The sequence below is a fragment of the Xenopus laevis genome, chromosome 3S (assembly GCF_017654675.1).
Source record: "Xenopus laevis strain J_2021 chromosome 3S, Xenopus_laevis_v10.1, whole genome shotgun sequence".
In the NCBI taxonomy this organism is placed as follows: Eukaryota; Metazoa; Chordata; class Amphibia; order Anura; family Pipidae; genus Xenopus; species Xenopus laevis.
This window is the reverse complement of record NC_054376.1, coordinates 62,873,492-62,898,276: the sequence shown is the minus strand read 5'-3', so window position 1 is coordinate 62,898,276 and position 24,785 is coordinate 62,873,492. Positions and strand designations below refer to the sequence as shown.

Sequence of the window (24,785 nt, the reverse complement as noted above, 5' to 3'; positions counted from 1 at the left end):
CGAACGATTTTAGTTCCTAGTCGAATATCGTGGGTTAATTAACCCTCGATATTCGACCCTTAGTAAATCTGCCCCTTAATCTTTACACTGGTTTTTCTACCCAGTGTTTATAAATTTTCTCTAGCCATTAACCTCACAGCACTTAAGATCTTACATTGCTCAATTGGCCGAGCCAGCAGGCAATATCTTTAGAGATATGGCTACTTTAGACCACATAACCAAGTTCTGCATCCATGGAAATCCACGGTATAGGTTTTCACAGTATAGGATTTCTTCTTTGTTTTTTTCAGCAAATCTCTAATATCATGGAATTGGCCAATCTCATTGGTAAAATAGGCAAGCTGTAAATGAATTGCAGATTTAAGCTGCTTTGAAAACAGTTTTTTAAATGTTTTGTTTTTTGGCACAAAGTTCTGCTAAGTAGAACTCCAATGGAATGGAGTTGTGCACTCTCATTGGTCAGATAAATAGGCAGTTATACTGAAGGTGGAAGATTAAAAAAACAAAATAAAAATGTGTGTTTAACCTCCTCCTGGATAGTTCACTGGTATCTGAAACATTATGTTGCATTTCTTCATACTCTATAGAATGCAGATATCTGATTGGACCACCGTAGACAGGGGTCCAAGTTACATGGAACCATTGCATGTGGTACACAAATCGAAAGATAATCAACCATTCATACTTGTATATAAAATGAATAGCTTTACACACAATCCATGGTTATATACACAGAATTACAGACTTCAGCAAATCAAATTAATCCTTAGGTTGCATTTTTATTGGTCTATCTGGTCCAAACAACAAAAAAAGTGGTTGCAACTCCTGTCTTTTCACTGTAATTGTTTTGTAATAGACTAAGAATTAGACTTAGAATTTTCTAAGAAGACACTAAGCAATATGTATTTCCAATAAAAGCCCTTTCTTGAACTGTTGTTGAACACAACAATATTGCCCTTATTGATCCTCTGGAAAAAGACTCCCAAATCAGAGATGCAAACAAATATTTATTACAAAATCATTGTATTGAGCGGTGCATAATCTTGTATGTAACCAGAGGCTGTTGCGTGAACAAGCACTGCAGGCATGTGTAATAGTTATTTTAATTTTTAAGAGATGGATAAGATATTAGCCAGTAAATATCTGGCATAGCCCACAAAAGAGCGATAAGGCAACTGTGGATTCAGGCAGGAGGAATACATCTCCAACCCTCTAACAAGGCACATTCTGATAGTCTGCTATAAAGAAGTGGCATAAGCAAGACACAGGACAATTCATAATTAAAAAATGTAAATAAAAAAAAAACCCTTATATAAGACCTTACTTTACAGGGGACAAGCATTTTTCATTTCATTATTAAACATATACATCTTAGCAATACATAGTTCAATGTTTCTTTCATTTAGCCCTAAGTTTATAGTACACAGGGGCTCTGGGATAACTTATTACTTCACCGCAAAAGGGGACCTGCTCTTTCAAAGTGAAGAGACTGAAAGCTTTTAGGGACATGGATTATTAAAACATCAAGTAGGTGATAATTGCAACATATTCAAAACATAATTAAATGTAACCTGCTTCTTATCCCGATGATTTTTGGACGGAGGAAAGGGCTTTAATTTTGTTGTCAAAACATTAACTTTTTTTATTTCTGCGTGCTGTGTCTGTCCCGTGACCCGAAGGTTTTGTAGATGCAGATTCTCCTTTGCCACTGTTTGACTTCTGCTTTTTCCTCTCATTCTGTGGCTTGCTGTGTCTTTGTTTGGCAATGCCTGGGCTTGAGACACAACCAAGCATAGCCTGTAGAAAGTAAATGGTAAAAATCCCAAAAACAAAACTGTGCATCAGCAGAGGAGCAGGTAAAGGATGCAGAAAATCACCAATCAGCCGCAAGGCAGATGGAATTGGAGCATCCAGTGAACGACGAGCTGGGGGCTTGTCCTAGAAAGAGAAGTGTTCACTTTAAGGTAATTGTTCTATCACATTTTTGAAAGATAGAGTTTTAATGTTTATCTACAGCAGGCACATTCTACTTTATGGCAGAGCTCTCAGCCAACCCATTTATATTTAGAACACACTTAGGAATATGAAATTTAGAGTTTCAAAACAGATGCCAGTTAGTCCCTGTGAACCACTTAATATGGCACACAGGTTAATAGGGCAGTATAAAATGTTGGACACAAAGTTAATAGACATGGCCTGTGCTGAAATTACTTTTTGACTGTTTAAATTACAAAATAACAATAGTTTTTGTTTTTTCTGCTATACAGGGAAACTGAAATTCCTGCATCTTTGGTTCTTGCGAGGTAGAAAGTTATATTATACAGAAAAACAGGTGTCCATAAAGCAGGAGAATCATCTGTGTTGTGGTAATCTAATTTTCCCTCTGCCAAGGACATGGATTAGCTTCAATATATGTTTGCCATGTTTAGTGCAAGAAACAACTATTTATTTTGTGAATAAAACTTACGAAAAAGTAAGTTTATCACAAGCCCTGTTCATTGAATGTTAAAAAGGGAGAATATCGCCCTTTTAAATTCAGAACCAGGTTTGGATGAGCACTAATGAGCGTTACCTCGGACAACAGACGTGAGGTGAGGTTACTTTATCCCCCAGGTGGTAAATCCATCTGTGCTAAATACATACAGGTATGGGACCCGTTATCCAGAATGCTCGGGACCTGGGGTTTTCCCAGATAACAGAACTTTGCGTAATTTGGATCTTCATACCTTAAGTCTAGTAGAAAATCATATAATTAAATAAACCAATAGGCTGGTTTTACTTTCATTAAGGATTAATTATATCTTCGTTTGGATCAAGTACAAGGTATTGTTTTATTATTACAGAGAAAGGAAAGGAAAAGTCTTTTTTTTTTAATTTGGATTTTTTGTATAAAATAGAGTCTATGGGAGATGGCCTTGCTTTCTGGACAACGGGTTTCCGGATAACGAATTCCATACCTGTATAAAATTTACTTACTGGTCAAAACTTTGCATGATCAGGACTCACTCTTAATACATAAGATACCATTGTATTGCTTGCACTTAGAACACGCTGCATTTAGGGATGAACTGAATTCTGGATTTGGTTTGGGATTCAGTTTTGCTGTGAGTGAATCCAAGAGCTTCCCAAACTTAATGTGAACCTTATATATTGGAAAAAACTGCTGTTCTGAGTTTGGTGCAACTGAGTTTGGTGCATCCCTATTTGCATTGTAATTTACTATACATATAACATTCAGATACTTAATATCCAATTATACATAGAACAAAAGTGGGCACCAACCTTGAGCCCATGCTGGGATAATAGATTGTCCAGAAAAGGGTCGCCTAGAAACACAGCAGGAAAAAATTCCTCAACATGGTGCCGGCGCCACCAGCTCTTGGGCGTGTGCCTGAAACCAGGTGAAGCAGATGCAAGAATATTTAATAAAAAAAAAACATTAATATACACAACCACAAATGAGAAGTTTCTAGAATACAGCACAAAAGCATCACACAGGGGAGATATTAAGGGAATGCCTCAGAAATGAATAGAAAGCGGTTATTCAACAGAGGCAAAAGTACACAAGAGACAAGGATACATAAGAATAAAAAAAGAAAGCAAGCAAATATAAAAGGTACTTCAGAAACTACAAAAAACCCTCTATGGAGCCCTAGAGTTGGCTGGGTCCATTCAAATTTAAAGGATTAGAACTGGCCTCTAGTTGGACAGCCATGATCTAGATACACAACACACATACAGTACAACATGATGAAAATTTTCCTTTTTAAATTGGCACTCAAACTTACCCTGACTGATCAATCTCAGTGAACTGGTATTTATAAAGCTGGGCTCTGATGTACAATGGTGGGTATGCATGGAAGGGATAGAGAGACTCATCATTTTGCACCAGGTGTATCACTGCAAACAATAGAAAACATCTGTAAATACCAACCAAAAATGTATAGATGTGAACAGTGTGGATGAGAGAATGAGAGAGAGAAAAGAGCAAATCTTAAACAAAGTGTTATTATGGCTTTTGCGGAGCTGTGTTTGACTCTATCATCACTCACATGGCATATCTAACTTAAATTCACTTAGCCAGCAAGCAAGCAAAGTGACTTAAAGGATACCTAAACCATAAAAATAAGTAAATATAAAATTGACAAGGGTGCTATTCTAAGCACGTTTGCAATGTACATTCATTATTTATGTATTTTTAATTCCAAGATATTAAAGGATACATGAACCGTTAACATGAATTCATTTGGTTACAAAAGCGTCACCAACCACCAGGTAGTCAAGGAAGTTGTCAGGAGAATGAAAGAGGCTGCTCTGAAGTTTTTCTGCTTTCTGAAAAAAATTAAGAAACTTTTCTGAAATCTTTCCGAAGCAGTAGAACATAAGAGCAGCCTCTTTCTTTCTCCTGACAACAAGCAGCCATATAATCAGTTTAATATACTTAATATAAGCTACAGACAAAAGCAATTCTCAGTGTAAAAAACATATGGCCATCCATATTCTCGCCAACTTGTTATCTGACCATTTACTCTACAGGCCGTACGACAGAAACACTAATTTCTATTAGTTAAATACAAAGCAAAAAAAGGCGCTTTGGTAATGGCTTTAAAAAAATTTTCTCTTTAAAAAACAGTAACATCTAAAAATCAAAGTGTTTTAAAGAAATGACAATATAATTTACGGTTGTCCTGCACTGGTACAACTAAGCTTTAGAAAGACTACTATAGTTTTTATAAACAAGCTGCTGTGTAACTAAGGGGACAGCCATTCAAATCTTAAAATGTTTCTTTAGGGTACCACAAACTGTATTCGTATAACAAAATTAATTGGGTTTGCTTACCATCCTTATTGCCCTGTAAGAGCCTGTAAACAAAGCTGGCAAACCATGGACTATTGGAATGGTGTGAAAGGGCAGCAAACCACATCTGCCAATCAAGACGGGGCTGATGAGGAATGATAACTGGAGGTGTTGTGCTGATATTTCCAGGCTTATACATAAACTCGATCTCCTATGGTTTTAGGACAGAAAAAAGGAGGATGTTAACAGACAAGAAGATATTTTCTGAATACTTGTTGTAAATAGGGCAATGTCAGATCACCATCATGACCCAATATAACAATACAGGCACTTCCAGATATGGCAGAGTTGTTTTGAGCTGGGAGCAGCTGCTTCCAGCTCAGACACCATTTATTGCAGATTTAAACAAAATCCTCCTAAGAAACACCTAAGGCCTCCACAAAACTACATCTATTTTGCAATAATATAGCTGAAGGTGGATTCCCATTATTTTTTTTTAAATATTATCTCAGCACACCAAATAACTGGACAGCCAAGCAAAGCATGCTTTCGACTTAAAGGGGAAGGAAACCTAGTCGGCGCAAACCCCCCACCCGTTTGTTGCCCACCCTCCCTCCTCCCCCCTGGCCTACCTGTCCCGCTGGGCAAATGCCCCTAACTTGTTACTTACCCTTCTGCGCAGGTCCAGTCCAGGGAGTTCACAGACGACATCTTCTTCCACGCGATCTTCTTCCTGCTTTGAACGGCGCATGCGCAGTAGGATCATTTCGCCGGTACGATCTACTGCGCATGCCTTTTGGCGCATGCGCAGTAGATCCGTACCGGCGAAATGATCCTACTGCGCATGCGCCAAAACGCCGTTCAAAGCAGGAAGAAGAACGCATGGAAGAAGATGTCGTCTGTGAACTCCCTGGACTGGACCTGCGCAGAAGGGTAAGTAACAAGTTAGGGGCATTTGCCCAGCGGAACGGGTAGGCCAGGGGGGAGGAGCGAGGGTGGGCAACAAACGGATGGGGGGTTTGCGCCGACTAGGTTTCCTTCCCCTTTCAACACCTTAAAACCTGAGCCACTGACCCTGCAGTGATCTTTGATACCTAAAGGAGCTGTCATGGAGCATACCTAAGGAACTGAAAACAGCTGAATGAAAAATAAACTACAGATATGCTCAAGAGAGCACACTGTCCCCAGTGTGCCCCTTTTTAGCCTTTCCTATATTTGAATACTTTTAACATTATTTGAGGAGGTCCTATTGGTGATTCATCACATCATTTCCTTAGTGTTCAAGTTCCTCAGAAATTGTGGTTAAAATTTGTCCCTTCTCAATTAATTTCTGTAGCTTCTATTATCACAACTAACCACTTGCTGTTTCTGTTAACCATTGTCCTACATTTCAGGGAGAAATTGTGGCTAAAACAGGTTTAGTTCAACAGTATTTGCAGACTTGGATCAATCAACTCTTGCATTGCTGAGACATGAAAATCATCTGCACATTCAAAAGTAATTTGTATAAAACCTAAAGTAATTGAAAATTACATTGACAGGACTAGCTAAAATAAGGCCTGATTAACATTAGGGGCAATTACTTATTTCTTGCCTGTGCACATTTCATTATCTTCAACTAAAGGTGGCCATACACGGAGAGATCCGCTGGGCAATATCAGGCTGATCCGATAGCGGGCCCTAGGGCCCAACGTTCGGATCCTAACGATGGGTAACGGGCGGTCAGATAGCGGGACCGCATCAACGAACAGATGCGGCCGCGATCAGACAGGATTTTTAGTCCCGTCCGATCGACATCTGGCTGACTTTCAGAGGGCCCCATATATGGGCCAATAAGCTGCCGACTCCGTCTGTCGGCAGCTTTTATCGGCCCGTGTATGGCCACCTTAAAGGGGTTGTTCACCTTTGTAACAAATTGACAAATCTAACAGTTCACATAAATAGAACAAACTTTTCCATAGAAATAGTTAACAGGAAAAGTACAGTTCAAGAGATATTCACCTCAAAAGTGTCCCTGTACTAATCCTTCAGTTCCACACAGACCCTGTGCTGGGAGGGGGTCACTGACCCCCAAAAACACTACAGTGTTCACTTCCTCTTCCTTATATGACATCACACATTGTACTGGCAGCTAACTTAACTCCTATTGGCTATGTCTGCTGTCAGTCTGCCACTGCTTCCTGTGCTGGGGAATTTGAGCAGCATTCAGGTACTGAAGAGAAACTGTTACAAGTTTGTGAGAGGGAGGGGGAGTGTGGGCTGTGTGCTGCAGAGACTTCAACTGTGCAGATGGGGGGATCAAGGTGCTTGGGACCAGGAGTTTTCTGGATAATGGATCTTTCCATAATTTGGATCTTCATACCTTAAGTCTACTAGAAAATCATGTAAACATTAAATAAACCCAATAGGCTGGTTTTGCTTCCAATAAGGATTAATTATATCTTAGTTGGGATCAAGTACAAGGTACAGGTGTGGCATCTGTTATACAGAATGCTTGCGACCTGGGGTCTTCCGGATAGCAGATCTTTCTGTAATTTGGATCTTAGTACTAGAAAATAGTGTAAACACGAAATAAAGCCAATAGGCTGGTTTTGCTTCCAATAAGGATTAATTATAGCTTAGTTGGGATCAAGTACAAGCTACTGTTTTATTATTACACAGGAAAAAGAAATCATTTTTAAAAATTTGAATTATTGGATTATAATGGCTACTATGGGAGATGACACTTGTACTTTCCAGAAATATATATATATTTTTTTTTGGGGGGGGGGGTCCCATGTATTATTTTGTGTATTTACCTCATAAAAAAGGTAAAATATTTTTCTGGTATAGATCCCTATATCATGAAAAATATAACTTTTTAATTTTTTGGTATTTAGAGCTCTAAATCTTGTTCCAGAAGTGGAACACTTAAAAAAGGTATCGTTTTCCTAGGTAAATTACCCCCCCCCCCGGAGAGCGCACAAAATGTTCAAAAAACGTACCTGCCCTCATCACTGCTCTGCCTGTCACTTAGGGCTGCCACCTCACCCTTTTAAAACCAAACACATATGAAATCCACAGCCTGCATGGCTAATTAGCAATTCATTTAGATGCATGATACATGGCTGCACAGAAATCAGTTCAGTCTGCAGCATCTAAATGAGTTGATAATTAGCCATGCAGGCTGTGGATTTCATATGTGTTTGGTTTTAAAAGGGTGAGGTGGCAGCCCTACTGTCCCTGCTAGATGTGTAAGTTACATACGTTTCTAAGCAAGTCAGTGCTGGTTTTGTTGCAATTTTGTAAATAACTGACATTATGCTTAATGCCAAAGGTTGCCAAACAATGTTGCTCCTTCCTTTTCTGCAGTATTTGTCTGCATGGCTGTGTGATTGTTTGTTGCAAGGCAGGTTTGTTTATATGCTGCGTCTGTTAACCTCTGCCATTACAATTGAGTAATCAACCAATGACCATTCAAATTATGTGACTGGTTACAGTTCACAAGCAACCAATAAATTACTAGGAGGAGGGCAGTATCAACATCCAATAGGAAACAAGTAAGGGCAAAGCCTGGGCATGATGATGTCATCATATAGGAAGTTCTTGGTGTGACAGGTTCAAAATAGGCCACTCCCATCACTTCAGAAAACTGGTCAGAGAGACAGGAGAAGGACTGAGTTAATAGGTATAAAAATTAGCTTTTACAATGGCATTTTTTCTTTTCGTTATGGAAAATGGTTTTTCTAACACATTGAGAGCATTGTTAGTGGTTTCATAAGATTTGTACATTGAAGGTGAACAACCCCTTTAAGTCAAATGCAGAAAGGTAGCACAGGTGTTATTTGTGTTTCTCATAGGTTCCATTCTTATACTGCACAGACAGACAAAGATCCAATGAAACTTGATGCCTTAAATCTTTAAACATATTGCAACTATGAAATAGGAGAATACTTTCTGAGCTACTCACAGTCCAGGTTTCTCTGTCAAAACTTCCTTCAATCACAACCTCAGGACGCCCTCCAACTCCAGTCATTCTTCGGAAGAGACCATAAGAATTGACCAACTGGTAGCGATCCACTTTATTAAACATATGGTGTACCTCTGGCCACAGTTCACCATTTGACTCAAAATCAATGTATGTGTAGGGTACCTAACAAACACATAAATGAACAAATGGGACAAAGAGAGACATATTAGACCTGTGACACAAAACAGGGCGAAAAAATCATTTAAATAACAAATATGGCAGCCTACAGTTAGACAGGTCCTGGAAGTGCATTTTATAAATCAGGAATGTTCAACCTAAAATATCTATCTTACCAAAATAACTTATTACACAATATATACTCTTCAACCCTAGAGACATCTCTAATTGTTTGGGCCTCAAAGCAAATACCCCTTTTGTTACGTCCTAAAACATCCATTGAAGTCAAATGGAGAAAGAATAAAAACAGCTGAAGAAGAAGGAAATTAAAAGAATATGATTTTTCTTACCAGACTGACTGTAAACATGGCAGCTGCAGCACAGGAGAAAATCACCCACTGCAAGGTAGACCATAGCTTCCATAAGAAACCTCTCACCGAGACACTTCTAAAAGACAAAGGGGTGTTTTTAAATAACCAAATGCATAATGCATAAATGCATAAATTGGGCAAAGATAAGAAACACGTAGCTGCTGAATTCATTTTTGAGGTTTTTAACAGAAGAATCCTCACCTGTACATGCCTTTAAGAATCTCCCATCCCAATGATGCTGCAGCAATCCAAATAGAGGGAAAAGTGATTGTACGTAGCCAATGTTGAAAGTCATGGTATGTAAATGCTAAAAGAGAGAAAAAAAAAAGTGTCAGGTTAATAGTGGACAGACTAGTGACTATCTTAGGTCTGACCAGGGCACTATTAGCCAGCGTTTTGCAACCTGCGCTTGTTTCAACATGCATTTGTATTTCTCAGCAATACTAACATAAATAATGAAAAATTACCACAAAAATGTCAAATTACTGTTCACTTACCTGTTCTGGATTCTAAAGAATGCTTATCCCAATTGATCTGAAGATCAAAATATTTGACTGTCCAGAAAACAAGCAACCCAAATATAGGTATATCCAGAAGAGAGATGAGAGAGCGTAGGGAGAAAGGCGAGATTACTTTCCCTAAAGACACAGGGATAGTAAATAGTAAAATTACTATTAATGACATAAAGGAAAAAACATGAGCAAAATGTTCTAGAATTAGCATGAGCTACAAAAAAAACAGAACAAAAATTGTTGTTAATGTATTAACACGCAGTACAGGCACAAAAAAAAGTCATATATAGGCACAAGAAAAGGTCATATATAAAGTGAATGTCATATCACCTAAAAATACCCAAAACCAAGTATTAGGATTTTGTCTCCCATTTAGACACAACATTATAGGAGCAGTTAACAGTTACAATAATTATATAGTTTACCACAAATGGTGACTTTTGAAAGTCAAAATGAATATAGTTGTTGGCCATGCTGTTTGCTCAGTCTATTGGGAGCCAAGTTTTTTACGTCACACACACTTAATTAGAATTAACACTAAGAACTGGTTGATGGCAAAAGATAAATCAAAAGATTACCTCCTTTTTGCTGTTTTTTTTTGTTTTGTTGGAAGAATGCAATGTGTTGATCATCAAGCAGAGAACAGCAGAGAACCACAGTCAGTAGATTAAAGAAATTGTAATTTCCTGTGATTATAATAAGGACCTGAAGGAGAACCTAAGGCAAAAATGAACAAGCCTTTGGGTTAATAAGCAAAATGGATGGCACCAAAAAACATATAGGGCAGAGCATAAATTCCAGTCCCTAATTTCATGCAATTCTAAACATTTGCTAGGGCAGATCCTGAGAGCATATTATATACACACATCGCTCCCGAACACGCCAGGCGATGTTGTTCTGTGATCTATTGCAATGAACCATCATCTTAAATCCGGAGTGCCGCCTTTCCTTTGCTCTAGTACGACTTATTACAGTGGGAACGCTGCTGGCAGAGCACCCGGAACTAATACTGGAGATGTATTATGGTGAACATATGAGGGGTGAGTCTGAAGCGGCCTTAATCTCTTATTATATATACACACACTCCAAAGTATGGCAACCCCCAAAAATTATGATTTCTTCAGAAATGTGTGAACATCGACCAAGAGGCTAAATAAAGATAATAAAATGCAACAGAAAAGAAAACAGTAATATATAAGAATGCAATCAAGGATAGATACTATCATACACATAGCTAGAATACTTTCATAAATTCAGGGCCTGCAATTTTTAAATCACTGATGCTTCAAGGAAAATTAGAAGCTTGTGCATTACCTGAGAGTAAAATGAGAAGAGGCGAAGTCTGCGAAAAGGCAAGAAAAAGAGCCATGGAACACCAATTTCAATGAAATACGTAGCTACTACTGAAAACTTCTGGAACCAAACAGGAAGCTGATGAGCATACCACGCAACTGAATTTGGAATGCATTGAGTTTCGTAATGGTATGTGAGAGCTGGTAGAAAACAAAATCCGGAAAGGTACAGGTAGGTATACCAGATATACATGGATGGGATAAAACTGGCAACAGTTGCTGTTTAGACTAAAAACCCAAAAGGGGACATTTTTAGGCTGAAATATGCTTGTAACCGTTCATTTAACACTATGGGTTTTATGCCCTTTGTGCTTTAGATCCAAGTAGCAAAAAAAATGATCCTACTCAACTTACAAAACTTGCCACTCGATTGCAAGTAAAGCACTGCATATTGCAGCAACCACATACTAGTACATCGAAAACATGTGTGTTTTCATTGCCACACCAATGAGCTGTGTTCATTTCAATGAGCTGCCTTCATTTAGGGGAATAGTAATGTACATTCAGTTTCTGAAATTCTTGACATACAGACACACTAAAATAGTATATGCACAGACTTGTTCTTACCTGTGAGCCCCCACCACGTAGGACAACGGCTAGTTAATTTCACAACTCCTGAAGCAAACATTAGCCTGAAAAGGAGCCACCGGGTGAGCCAGAAAGTGACACCATCATGAGAGCTCCAGACTGATGTCTTAAAGCGCAGTGCATGCAGAGGTGCCACCAGAACTGCCAGGAAACCAGTCTCCAGGAGTAGGCTGTCCCTGTGCCAAATGTATTGTCAGTTACTATCAATACTGCAATCTTATTTTAATTCCTAAATCTGCATTCACATACAGAACAGGTTTATTGAAAAGTAAGATATTTCAGATATTTTCAGATTTTTAGCAATGGATTCCATTATCCACAGCTCAGTTACACATGGTAAACATATGACAGGTGCTACACAAGGCATGCCAACCCCACATCCCTAAAGCTACTGCTTTGCAATTGCCATTATCTACAAAATACCTATAAAAGAACTGGGTGGAGTAAAGAAGGTAGACCAAAATGGAAGAACGTGAAAGATAATAATTTGCACAGATATTTAGACACAGTTTATGTTTTTAATGTAAAGGTTACCAATCTATACTACAGGGAAGATGATCTACCAATACATAGACCTTTTATTGGATGTTGCAACGTATGTAATATTACTTTTGGTTGTGTTCATTTGTATCATGTTTTTTACAATATAACAAAAGGATGTCACTATTGTATCAAATGGTAAAACTTAGCAGCCTGACAAAAGGGCATGTGGTTACTGATTTGAAATGTTGCTATTATGTTGTGATATGTGCAACATATAAACTTTAATAACTAATGCAGATTTAACAGATCTGCTGTCTGTTTCTAAACTGGTCTTTCGAACAGCCATCCGTCTATTAAGGCGCTACTAAGGAAATCAGATAAATAATGAAAAAAAGAGGAAGAATGACAAAGAAACTACAGGAAATGGTATGAGCCTGCACACACACATATATAAAATATATTGTCACTCTGTATATATTTTATACACATTACATATATATATATATATATATATATATATATATATATATATATATATATATATATATATATAGTCCCACAGTGCCTGCACTCAATCCAAAGAATGAAGCCAGAGGTGCACGATCCAAAATAGAATAATATATGAACAGAAGATCAGCACTCTCTGATGCTTCTGAAAATCACTCTGAGCTGCTAAGTGTAATATAATCAATAAACTTAATTATATATATTAATCAAGTGTAATAAAACTACATTGGCATGTGTGCTATCTACCATAAACTCCATTGACCTCTGCATAAATATAATTTTCTTATTAATGGAAAATAATCCATCATAAATATACCAAAAGGTATATTTAAAAAGGTAGGTGTTTCTTCAGTGAGGACAGTGAGGTTGTGCAATGTCCTGCTGGATGATGATGTGATGGTGGATTCTGTTAATTGGCTTGGATAATTTATTGGACAAGCATAATATCATAGGTTATTGTGATACTAACATTTATAATTAGTATAGCTATATAGATATATGTTGGTATATGAAGGTTATGTGAGTGTATGGAGGGTCAGTGTGAGTGTGTATATGCATGGTCACTGGGTTTCATTTGGAGGGGTTGAACTTGATGGTCTTTTTTCAACCCAACTTAACTATGAAACTATGAAAATAACTACTAATATCAAGTTAGAAACACAGATACAACCAACACATTTGTATACATGACAAAAATGCATAATTGTACAAATATGTAAAACAAATACACAGTAACAATTTAACATATAAAGATGGTTTAAAGAGGCAGTGTTTGAGTTAACTTTTAGTATTTTATAGAATGACCCATTATTAGCAATTTTTCAATTGGTCTTTGGGTTTTTGTTGCATTTTTATTTAAAATGGGTGTAATTGACTCTGATTCTGTGAGGCTACTGTTGTATTGTTATCTTTTATTATTAATAATCTTTTTGCCACACTATTACTATTTCTCTTCTAACCTTTCAATCAAACCCTTGACTGGTTGCTAGGGTAAACTGAACCCTAGCAACCAGATAGCCTCTGAAATTCCAATGCAATGGGATTCAGAATTACAAGCTAAATAAACAAATATCAATAGCAAATTGTCTTGAAATATTGCTGTCTACATAATACAAAATAATACAAAAACACTAATTTAAAGATGAACATTCCACAATAAAACAAATAACAGTGACTAACAGTGCCACAAACTTAAGACGTGTACAGTCAACACACTCAAGACATGCAAGTACATGTACTAATTAAATCACCCATCTTAGGGTCCACAAAGTAATTCACAGGTCAAGATGTGTAGATAGTGTAGAATGACATAATGACAACATCCATATAAATGCAAGTTCTTACGTCACATGCAAAATGTATCACCACTCCTACAGTTATCAGTCATTCCTGCACCTTTTCTATTGTTGATCAACCTAAGCTCAGAGCCGGGCCAGGCTGGCCAGGTGCCCGAAGCAACCCAGTCGGCTGTGCCATTGCCTACCACCATGTCCGCACTTAAGAGCACGTGCATGCATGCATCAAGCGCACAGGCACACATTCATGCACTTTGATATTGTAAAGCAGGACTTGTCCAGCCAGACTAGGGGTGGGCAGCAGGGAATGTATATTCCTGGTCCTCCCCCCAAGCTTTGCGCCCTAGGCACATGCCTCTTCTGCCTACCCCTAGGCCCTGCCTAAACTGCTATGTCAGCTTTCTATAGGCTGAAGGGATTACATGAAACACCAGAATAATGCTAATTAAACAGAACAGACACTGAATACAAAAGGACTGATTATTTCTTAGCTATATCATTCATGCATAAATGGAAGACCTTACCACTGAAAGTAGAGAAAAACTTGTCCAACCTGCAAATTTTAAAAAAATAGCATTACTGGGCAGTCATTACACCTGTAGCTGTATGTCCTATGCTCAGTATTTTGCCATCTCACTACAATTGAATAGGTCAAAACCACAAAAAGGGTACAATGACTTATCATAACCAAACCATCATTTGGATTTAGCTGTGTCGACAGAAAATACTGGAATTGAGTCAATTCCGACTGAGTTGAAGATATGTAAAAATGAAATGTCTTAATTGTTTCAGAAATACAAATAGTTATAAAATATATTTATCTGTTGGACCCAAAGCAACCAAACAGTAATTAGTTCAGGCATGCCTACTGAGATATAGTCCTGCAAGTGCTAAGCTTCTGTCTTTTGAAAGTTTTCAGGTCACTTGCAGTTGTCTGGGGAAAACAGTATAATTGAAAAAAATAATATATATATATATATATATATATATATATATATATATATATATATATATATATATATATATATATATATATATATATATATATATATATATATATATATATATATATATATGTATTTACTGAGCATGGTGCCAAAAGCTGCAAGGTACCACTAGGAATTCAAAGATGATGGTGTGACACTGGCAGGACTATACATTGGGCCAGTGCGTTTTTCGTTGAAGAGGAGCAAGATCCAAGTTTAGCAATCAGAATAAATGGGGGTGTTTAACTCTCACTAATGCTCTCAGTGTAATAAAAAGGCAACTTTTCAATTGGTCTTGATTTTTTTTAAATTTCTTTATAGTTTTTATATTATATACTTTCATGTTCTGCCTCTTTGCAGCTTTCAGAAAGGGGTCACTAACCCCAGTAGCCAAAAAGCTACTGCTCTGTAAGGGTTCAGTTTTATTGTTACTTTTTACTCATTTTTACTAATCTTTTTATTCAGACCCTCCTCCTTTTTATCTTCAAGTCTTTTATTCACACCACTGCCTAGTTGCTAGGGTAAATTGGACCCCTACAATGAAATAGTTGCTGGAATCCCAAACAGGAGAGCAGCTGAAGAAATGCTTAATTAAAATAACTGTCTATTCTACATGCAGCCTGTGGGCTACTCCCCCATGGCAACCTTTAAGGATGGTGTCAGACGGGGAGATTAGTCGCCCAGCGAAAAATATTCTGTACTTTGGTGTAATCTACTAATTCGCATGTTGAGGCAACTTCAGGCGACTTCGGAAATCCAAAACGATTCATATGCCATTCCGCCAGCAATTTGTATTCTTGCCGGCGAGAAGGTATTTTGGGGAAATTTGTTGCCCGCATAGAGATTTGTTGCTGGGGAACTAATCTCCCTGTCTGCCACCACCCTAACTGGTTTCAAAACTGGCTAAAAATAAGTGTGACTTATTTAACTTATTTAAAAACAGTGTTGCAGTGTGTTCTGTAACATATGTAACATGTAACATGAATTGAGTGCAGAAAAACATCACTAGCTGCCCTTAAATTGTATTAAGAATGTGCATGTACCTGATACAAGGAGAGGTAGAATACCCAGAGTAGCAGGAAGACCAGGCTGTCCCGTAAGCATCTTAAAAGTAGTGCCCCTAGAGACAGAAGGGCCCCAAGCAAGCAGATCAGTTCCATGGTCATTTCTGTATCCAGTCCTAGGCGAGGGCCAAACCAGAGTAATGACGGAGAATCTTTCATCTGTTCCCAAAACCCTTTACCAGTCAACCGCAACATCTTCCTGGCAGGAAGGATGCCTTCACGTCCATACAGACCTAAGAATCAAGAAAAAAAAGGAGCAATATGTTAGGAAACGCCCAGTGACTAGTAACAAAAAAAGTCAGTGATATTTAAATTATTTAAATTATTTAATTACTTGCTTTTTCCGCACTGTTTCAAAATACAGAACCAAAAGTGCAGAAAATAGTTAAGAAATAGAAAGATACTGTTTTACATTGCAACTACATTTACAAATAACTAAGACATAATTAAAAATGTCATTAATGTATATTAGAAGTTTACTTAAATTTGATTTCATTAGGAAAAAAAAAAATTGTGTGTATATATATATATATATATATTTTTTTTTTTAGGTTTAAATAAATATACAAGAAATAATTGTACAAAGTTGGGGATTTTATTTGCTTGATATAACACAGATACCCTGCACTACTGATTAGAGGACACAACTGCAAGCAAAAGAACATTACAAAAGAAAGGGGAGAGTAGGGCCACACATAAAAATAAAACCACATATATACATTGCACCAAGGCTAAGCAACATTCCCCACTGCAGCCTTTCCGGCAGAACTTTCCACTCTTATCTACTTGGGAACGAAAACTTCTGCAGAACTTGGAGGGAATAATGAGAGAAGCGTGTCTGCAGCTCACTGAGAAAGAGAGGACATACTGTATGTGTATACCTGGAATCTGGACATAGAGAGATACAAACGCAAACAGGTAGATTCCACTCAGACCCCACAAAAAGGCGGACCGTGCCAAACGTTGCTCCCCCATTTTTTTTCTTTCCGCCGGTGTGTTGCAGCTGTCTGGATGAGTCACAACGTGGACAGTCCGAGCATGCGCACTAGCATCTGCCTCTCGCTTCTGTCACGGCGCACGCGCGGGTAATGGAATTCATTAACCCTTCACTGCCACAAAAAAAAACAAAGGAAGCGATCGCATGAAATAAATTCGGTCATATGTATGGAAGAACTTGCCCAAAACAAAGATGGCAGCGTGAGCCTCAAACTGTCGCGGAAATAGGACATCTTTCTCCTCTCACACGGCCATGTTCAAGCTCTTACGTATAGACAGCCTACTGCTGCGATTGATTGGAGGAATTCGAAGAGGGCACTGTTCGAGTCACTGACTTCGGCGGGAAAAACAAAAATGGCTCCATAGGTTTCACGGCAAGAGGAAAGGAGACCTCCAAAAAAACCCGGAATATTTTAATCATATATTAAGAAAAGCGATCTATTTTCAGCCGTAAACTCAATACCTACATTCAATAAGGTGAGTCCATCTGGTATTGTTTGCGGGTTCGGGCTGCTCCAGCTACATATACATATACATAGGACGTTTTACCTCAAGTCTCCGCGTTTAGACAAGATGACCTGATAATGGGATCATTACACTTACTTTGAGAATAGGGAAAATCATATCATACTTACCGAGATTTTCCTTTCCTGGACTGGAACATGGCAGTGGGCACTCAAAGGGTTAATCCCCCCTGCCGTGAGGAAGGCACAGGATATGACGAAATAAAAGGACTTCCCCCAAACATGGCGCCCATTCTATCTGACTGAGTGAAAATACCCCTGGGAGGGAAGCCCCTGCCCACTGCCATGTTCCAGTCCAGGAAAGGAAAATCTCGGTAAGTATGATATGATTTTCCCTATTCCTGTTCCTTACACATGGCAGTGGGCACTCAAAGGGACTTAACAAGCTTTCAAAGGGAGGGACAATATGAATAAATACCAATACAACATTTCAATGCAATTATTTAATACTGGTAGCTGCGGTAAGTACTGATTGACCAAAGTTGGCCAAGCTATTGGAGTAAGTATCAAACATGTAATGTTTGGAAAAAGTGCAGAGAGAAGACCACGTGGCCGCTCTGCAAATTTCTTCTGATGACACCTGGGCTCGGTATGCCCAGGATGCTGCAATCCCTCTGGTGGAGTGCGCTTTTATTGTTGGCTCTGGTGCTGACTGTAATGAGTAAGCTGTGTGTATACATTGCTTTATCCATCTTGCGATAGTGCTTTTTGATGCTCTTTTTCCACCATTGTTTCCTATTGTTACCAAAAGGTAATCCGTTTTTCTGAAGGTAGCCACTTTGTTGAGATAAAATTGGAGACATCTTACAACATCCAATCTATGAAGTTTTTCTTCCTCTTTATCTTTTGGATCGGGATAAAAAGTTGGAAGAATCAGTTCTTGACATTGATGAAACCTGGAAGTTGCTTTCGGAAGGAATCCATCCTCCGTTCTGAGGATAACTTTATCTGTGAAAAATGACATTTTAGAAGGTTTAATGGACAAAGCGTGGAGCTCTCCTACACGTCTAGCTGATGTTATAGCTAGTAGGAATACAGTCTTAAGACATAAGTGCTTTAAGGATGCTTCCTCCAGAGGCTCGAAGGGAGGCTCCATTAAGGTTTTCAAAACAAGAGATAAGTCCCAAGGTGGCACTGTAGACCTTACAATCGGGTTTAACTTTTTTAACCCCTGGAAATATTTCCTGATTAGATGACTTGTGGCCCATTGGACACCCGTATGGGACGAAATTGCCGTCACTTGCCCCTTTAAGGTAGATATGTTTAATTTTCGGTCTGCTCCTGTTTGTAGGAATTCGATAACTGAGATGTCTGAAGTTTTGCATGGATCCAGGTGTTTCTCCTTACACCATTTTGAAAAGACTTCCCAAGTTCTTTCGTATTTGATATGGGTCGAAATCTTTTTCGAGGCCAGTACTGTGGTGATAGTAGATTTGGACAATCCCAATTTACCTAGTCTGATCCTTTCACTTTCCATGCCACCAAAGACCAATTTTCTGGGTCTGGGTGTAGTCTGTCCCTCTGATGAAGCATTGTCTGAGAGACCGGAAGATGAAACGGCTCCTCCTGTTTCATCTGCATCAGGAGAGGGAACCAAGGTCTTCTGGGCCACCATGGAGTGACTATCACCACATTTGATTTGTCTGCTCTGATCTTTTTGATCACTTTGGGTATTACTGCCACCGGAGGAAATATATATGCCATCTGGAATTTCCATGGGAACGAAAACGCATCCCAGAATGTTGTCCTTCTGTCTTTCCCCCAAGAACAGAATGTCTGTACTTTTTTGTTTTGGAATGTCGCCATTAGATCTATGGAGAAGGGACCCCATTTGTTGGCAATCAACTCGAAGGTCTTTTGGTCGAGTTCCCATTCTCCCACTGCTGGGAATTTCCTGCTTAAATGATCCGCTAGCGTGTTCTGAACCCCCGGGATGTAACAAGCCGATAGGTCTTCCAAGTTCTTTTCTGCCCATGCAAATATAGTTATGGTCGTGTTTAACAAAGTTCTCGACTTGGTTCCCCCTTGCTTGTTGATGTAGTTGACCACTGTGTTGTTGTCTGATTTTATCTGGACTTGTTTCCCTCTGAGTGCCTGCTGAAATCTCACTAGACTCTGTAAGACTGCATTCAGTTCCCTCCAGTTGGAGCTCCTCCTGCTGTCCTCTCTGGACCACTTGCCTTGGCATGTCAAGTTTCTGTAGTGTGCTCCCCAGCCCAGTTTGCTGGCATCTGTGGTGACAATCTCCCACACTTGTGGCAAAATTGATACTGGATTCTTCAAGTTCTGCTCCTCCAGCCACCATGCTAAAGACAGTAGGGTCTGTTCTGAAATTTTTATTACCTGCAGGTTGTTCGTATGATCTCTGTCCCACTGTTTCAGGAATTCTATCTGGAGCATTCTTGTGTGAATTCTGCTCCATTTCACTGCATCTATTGTAGAAGTGAGTTTCCCCAGGATGCGTTGGCAGTTCTTTGCCGTTGTAATGGGTTTCGAAATTATTTGTCTCACTTGTTTCTGGAGATCTGGGATTTTCTCTTGAGGGAGCATCAGATGACTTTCTTTTGTATTGATGATCGTCCCTAGGAAGGTAATCTCTTGCGTTGGAATCAGGAGAGTTTTGTCCCAATTGATCAGCCATCCCCATTTTTCCAACGTGGTCACCACTATTTGGATATGATTGGAGAGGATTTGCCTGGAGGGAGCTTTGATGAAAAGATCGTCCAGATAACCGAATATTTGGATCCCCTGAACTCTTAGGTGAGCTAATAGTGGTGCCAATATCTTCGTGAATATTCTTGGTCCTGTGGATAGACCGAAGGGGATAGCCCGATACTGGAAATGTCTTCCTAAAATGAAAAACCTGAGGAACTTCTTGTGTTGTTTCCAAATGGGGATATGGAGGTACGCATCGAACAAATCTATTTTTGCCATCCAATCTCCAGGGCAAATGTGCATAGTGTTCTGATAGATTCCATCTTGAAGGTTTGGATATGCAGGTGCTGGTTGAGACTTTTCAAGTTGAGGATTACACGAAGGGTGCCGTTTTGTTTCCTTCTTAGAAATAAATGGGAGTAAATGCCTGCAAACCACTCGCGTTTTGGGACTTCTTCTATTACTTTCTTGTTCAGGAGGTCTGAGAGGATAGAATGAAGAATTTTCCAGTTCTGTCCTGATCTCTGCTTGTCCGAAGACACGAATTTTCTTTTTGGTGTAGATCTTAGTTCTAGTGCGTAACCCCTCGATATTGATCTGATGACCCAGAGGTCTGTAATGTGTTGAGCCCACACTGCCCGAAAGTTCTTCAGTCTCCCACCTACCTGGGCCAGCGGGGCTCGCGCACCTTCATGCTGTTTTCTTTTGTTGTCCTGCAGCTTGTTCATTTTTTGGACGGTTTTGGAATCTAGATCTCCAAGGTTGACGACCAAACGGTTTTCCTGGTTTATATTGTCTGGAGTCTCGAAAGGAAGACCTCTGGTTTTTAAAAGGCTGTACTGCCGTTCTTCTGTCTTTTTTATCTTGAGGGAGAAATGCTGATTTCCCCGCTGATGCTTTTGAAATTATTTGGTCTAATCTTTCGCCAAATAGGAACTTTCCCTTGAAGGGTAGTGAACATAAATTGTGTTTAGACTGTGCATCCGCATGCCAGTGTCTGAGCCAAAGTGCCCTCCTGGCTGTTACCGCTAGTCCCATGGATTTGGCTGCTATTCTGGCACCTTCCAATGAAGCTTCTGCTGTGAAATTATTGGCTGTTTTCATGTCTTGGATCATTTCCAAGATTTTTTCTTTGTCAGCTCCTTCTTCTACTGCTTTTTCTATATCAGAGATCCATATGTTGTTGGCTCTTGCTAGAGAAGTGGTGGCTACTGAAATTTTGCAAGATTTTCCACCTATCAAATACAATTTCTTTAGACTGGCATCCTGTCTCCTCTCCATTGCGTCCTTGAGGGATACCCCTTCATCTACTGGCAATGTAGTACGCCTAGCTACCCTAGTAATGGCGGCGTCCACCTTGGGTACGGAGATCCAATTTTCCACCTCTTTATCATCGAATGGATACATCCTGTTAAATCGCTTGGATTCTCCTATTTTTTTATCTGGAGTTCCCCATTCTGTTTCGATCATATTTGTGATCACTTCGTGTACTGGGAACACTTGGTTTCTCTTAGTTTTTGACCTAAACATTTTATCTTGCTTGGGATGAGGTATGCCTTCGTCTAAGTCCAGTGTGGATCTCATTTGTTTGATTAATGGTTCAATAAACTCGATATTAAATAAAGTGTCTGCATCTTCAATATCTTCTGAATCCGAATCTGGAATCTCTCCTTCTGAATTACTAGAATAAACCCAGTTCTGACATTCTCTAGTTGGTGTGCTTGAACTGGAGCTAGCTCGGTAGGAGAGAGCTTGACTATGCTCCTTCAAATTGTGCATAACTTTTCCAGTAACTTCTTTTACCATGGAGTCCATGGATTGTTTGATAGTTGACTGCATCCAGTCCATCATATTTGTCATTTGATCAGCAGCCGGTTTATCCACATCTGCTAGGCAATCTCTACACAGCCTCTTATCTTTTATGGCCGGTTCTCCACATGCTACACATTCATGCCTGCAGCTTTTGGTACTCTCTGTAGGGGCTCTGAGTTCGGAGCTTCCTCTTGCTCCATGTTCATGTGAAGAGCTCCTGTGATACAAGAAGAAGTAGTTACTTACTTACTTTCTCTTTTCCAATATGCAGATAGTCCCAGCTCTCTTTTCCATGCTTACCCCCTGGAGCCTGAGTGTGATCGTCTGTGATTCATTACAGACAGCCTATAAGACATATACACATAACAGGTTAATCTTTTTAACAACCTGGGCTCAAGCGTATAAAGGATTCCCATAGGCAACTACTTACACCTGGGACCAAGCTGTGCACCTGATCGCACAATTCTGCTTCTTTCTCACAGCAGAGAAGCTGCATACAGCTTTAAAATATCAGCTTTTAAGTTTTTTCGCCTGCGCTTAAATGCGCTTACCCGAATTTTCGCCGCGAAAACACGCATCCGGTTTCGGCGCTACGAAAGGGCGCTTCAGCGTCTTATCGCGCATGCGCCGCCGCGAATGGACGGCATTGCGACTTATCGCACTGGTGGCAACGGATGGCCATAAGCCCGCCGGCTTCTCCTGCAGCACACACAAGATAGGATCTCGGCTCAGGAGCTTCAACAGAGGAGAGCAGTTCTGCTGGTACACAAGGGGGGTATTTCACGACAGGAAGAAAAAGAATGGGCGCCATGTTTGGGGGAAGTCCTTTTATTTCGTCATATCCTGTGCCTTCCTCACGGCAGGGGGGATTAACCCTTTGAGTGCCCACTGCCATGTGTAAGGAACAGGAAAGTGCACTTTCCTGACTGGTCCGTTTTGCTACAAGACGAGAACACGAGGGGTTTCAAGCCACAATACCTTGTCAGGAATGTGCACAGCGATGGACTAAAATATAGCATCATTATATACACCTTTTAAGGAAGGACAAACAAATCTGATTATTCAGATGTTATTAGTAATATAACCAATTGCAATTAATTTTCAATTATGTTAAGAATTATTAGGCAGCGTATGGAAGGACAGTAGAAAAGAGTGTGTATTCTTTAATCTTGTTTTTGTTAAATTTCAGCCTTCTGTGCTGATCATAGATGTCAGGAAGATCATAGATGTCAGGTCTGCGAAACGCCTCACATGCATTAATGTCACTCAGCAGCAACTGTCATGTCACCTTTGGATAACTTTGCATGTCATGTAATATTTTGGTATAACTTTGCACATGTCATAAAAAGGGCTATGTGTGGAAATATGGAATATATTTGTCACTTGGATATATATGGGTAGTATAGATGTACTACTAGTAGTAAAATGCACATGCTATTTGTCACATTCTGATCATATGGATCATATTGTGTAAATATTGAGGTAAAAGAGGCATGGTTGTAACTGACTAATCGTGTAAGGCACGAGTAAGGTTCATGTGACTTGGTTGCTTTTTTAGGTATTTATTAAAGTAAAAGCTTTAGGAGTTAGGAGGGATGGTTTTAGAGAAATGTATCTTGTTTGGCTGGAAGGAATGTTGTAGTGGAACATAATAATGTAAACTCCTTTTTCAAAATAGCGCAGTTTTTATTATGTAATTCTAATTTATTTTATGTCTGCACTTGGGGGGGGCATGGGTGAAATGGAAATTTCAACATACTGTAACAAGTATATTACAAAAAAGGATTTTTATTGATTGACAAAGTATATATGATAAGAGCCAGGGAAGTGCTTTTTGGGATCACTCCACCAAGTGTCAGATCTACAGGGGGTGCGATTGCAACGGGGCCTCCCGGAAGTTTGTGCATGCGCAAATCCACCATGACGTTTGTTGTACCCGGCCCCGCGTCAGTTCTAGTACTGCTCCCACCTTCAGCCACCTAAAACGACAGTTGCAAAAGTGGCGCACCTTTAGGTCTCTGAGGAAGTGCAGTGACACGAAACGCGTCAGACCTTGGACGCTGTTCTTAATACCAAGATTTATCTAATAAAGTAATGTTTTTTAACTAAAGAAAAAACTTTGAATGGAGCGATTCTTGTGAACTTTGAGTGCGCCGCTGCGTGAATAGAGGTGTGCAGTGGCGCACCATTATAACTGCTATGCACAGTTGCAGCAATGTTGGGGAAACTGACAGAAGGTATTCCTTCAGTACATTGTTTTAAGAATAAAATTTGAATTCACCTAGTGCACTAAGGGTACTGTCAGGCAAGGAGATTAGTCTCCTGCAATTAGTCTTCGCTACCACTGGGGAAGATGACTAAAGCAAAGCTAAATGGTGTCTAGTTTTGCTCAGCACAGCTGTAGCCTTGGTTCTGCAGCCTGCCCTCATTCCCTCCCTGAACAAACAGTCAGACAGTCCTGGACCCATAGAATGATTTCGTAGCCAAAGGAGATAATAAAAGAGAAGTAGAAACTGTTTTGCTCAGCCCAGCTGCAGCCTTGGACTTGCAGTCTACCCTCACTTCCTCCAAGACCCAATCAGATGGTCCTGGATCCGTGCAATTCCGATCAAGTCAAGTTCAAGCCAGAACCGCAGCAGGATCCCCCAAGTCAATCTCAAGCATGATCATGGTGCCCGGGACTGGGTCAAGCGATGTGATTGAATACATGATCTAT

The 24,785-nt window shown here is 39.5% G+C and overlaps 2 protein-coding genes across 4 annotated transcripts in view; one reads left to right on the top strand and one right to left on the bottom strand.

Moving 5' to 3' along the window:
* Positions 1 to 987: 987 nt before the first annotated feature.
* On the bottom strand, positions 988 to 20,405 carry lmf2.S (lipase maturation factor 2 S homeolog). Of its 3 annotated transcripts, none has more exons than XM_041588405.1 (14): positions 17,714 to 17,844; positions 16,062 to 16,315; positions 14,557 to 14,585; positions 11,727 to 11,923; positions 11,122 to 11,300; positions 10,386 to 10,524; positions 9,793 to 9,933; positions 9,497 to 9,602; positions 9,275 to 9,371; positions 8,748 to 8,930; positions 4,841 to 5,009; positions 3,789 to 3,900; positions 3,283 to 3,391; positions 988 to 1,938 (listed from the first exon to the last, which is right to left on the bottom strand). In XM_041588405.1, the coding sequence occupies exons 2-14, from the start codon at positions 16,275 to 16,277 to the stop codon at positions 1,633 to 1,635; spliced, it is 1,983 nt and encodes a 660-aa protein (XP_041444339.1). In that variant the 5' UTR covers positions 16,278 to 16,315; positions 17,714 to 17,844; the 3' UTR covers positions 988 to 1,632. The 3 variants fall into 3 exon arrangements, 2 of the variants coding, with proteins under 2 accessions (XP_041444339.1, XP_041444338.1); XM_041588404.1 differs by lacking the exon at positions 17,714 to 17,844 and adding an exon at positions 16,964 to 17,200; XR_005966652.1 differs by lacking the exons at positions 988 to 1,938; positions 3,283 to 3,391; positions 3,789 to 3,900; ... (8 more) ...; positions 14,557 to 14,585; positions 16,062 to 16,315 and adding an exon at positions 17,055 to 17,191 and having other exon boundaries at positions 17,714 to 20,405.
* ncaph2.S (non-SMC condensin II complex subunit H2 S homeolog) overlaps positions 17,344 to 24,785 on the top strand; it is a 39,345-nt gene continuing 31,903 nt past the window's right edge. The window contains exon 1 of the mRNA XM_041588406.1: positions 17,344 to 17,555. The gene's annotated coding sequence lies outside the window, so the exon portion shown is untranslated. The remainder of the gene's footprint in view (positions 17,556 to 24,785) is intronic.

Bases quoted from the DNA above. Each gene is read 5' to 3' on its own strand.
- lmf2.S (XM_041588404.1), bottom strand. From the start codon at position 17,057: ATGGGGGAGCAACGTTTGGCACGGTCCGCCTTTTTGTGGGGTCTGAGT. The intron at 9,934-10,385 runs GTAATCTTTTGA...CTGTGTCTTTAG, and splicing joins AAAAAAACAGCAAAAAGGAG to GGAAAGTAATCTCGCCTTTC. The intron at 3,901-4,840 runs GTAAGCAAACCC...TATTGTTTGCAG, and splicing joins CTTACAGGGCAATAAGGATG to TGATACACCTGGTGCAAAAT.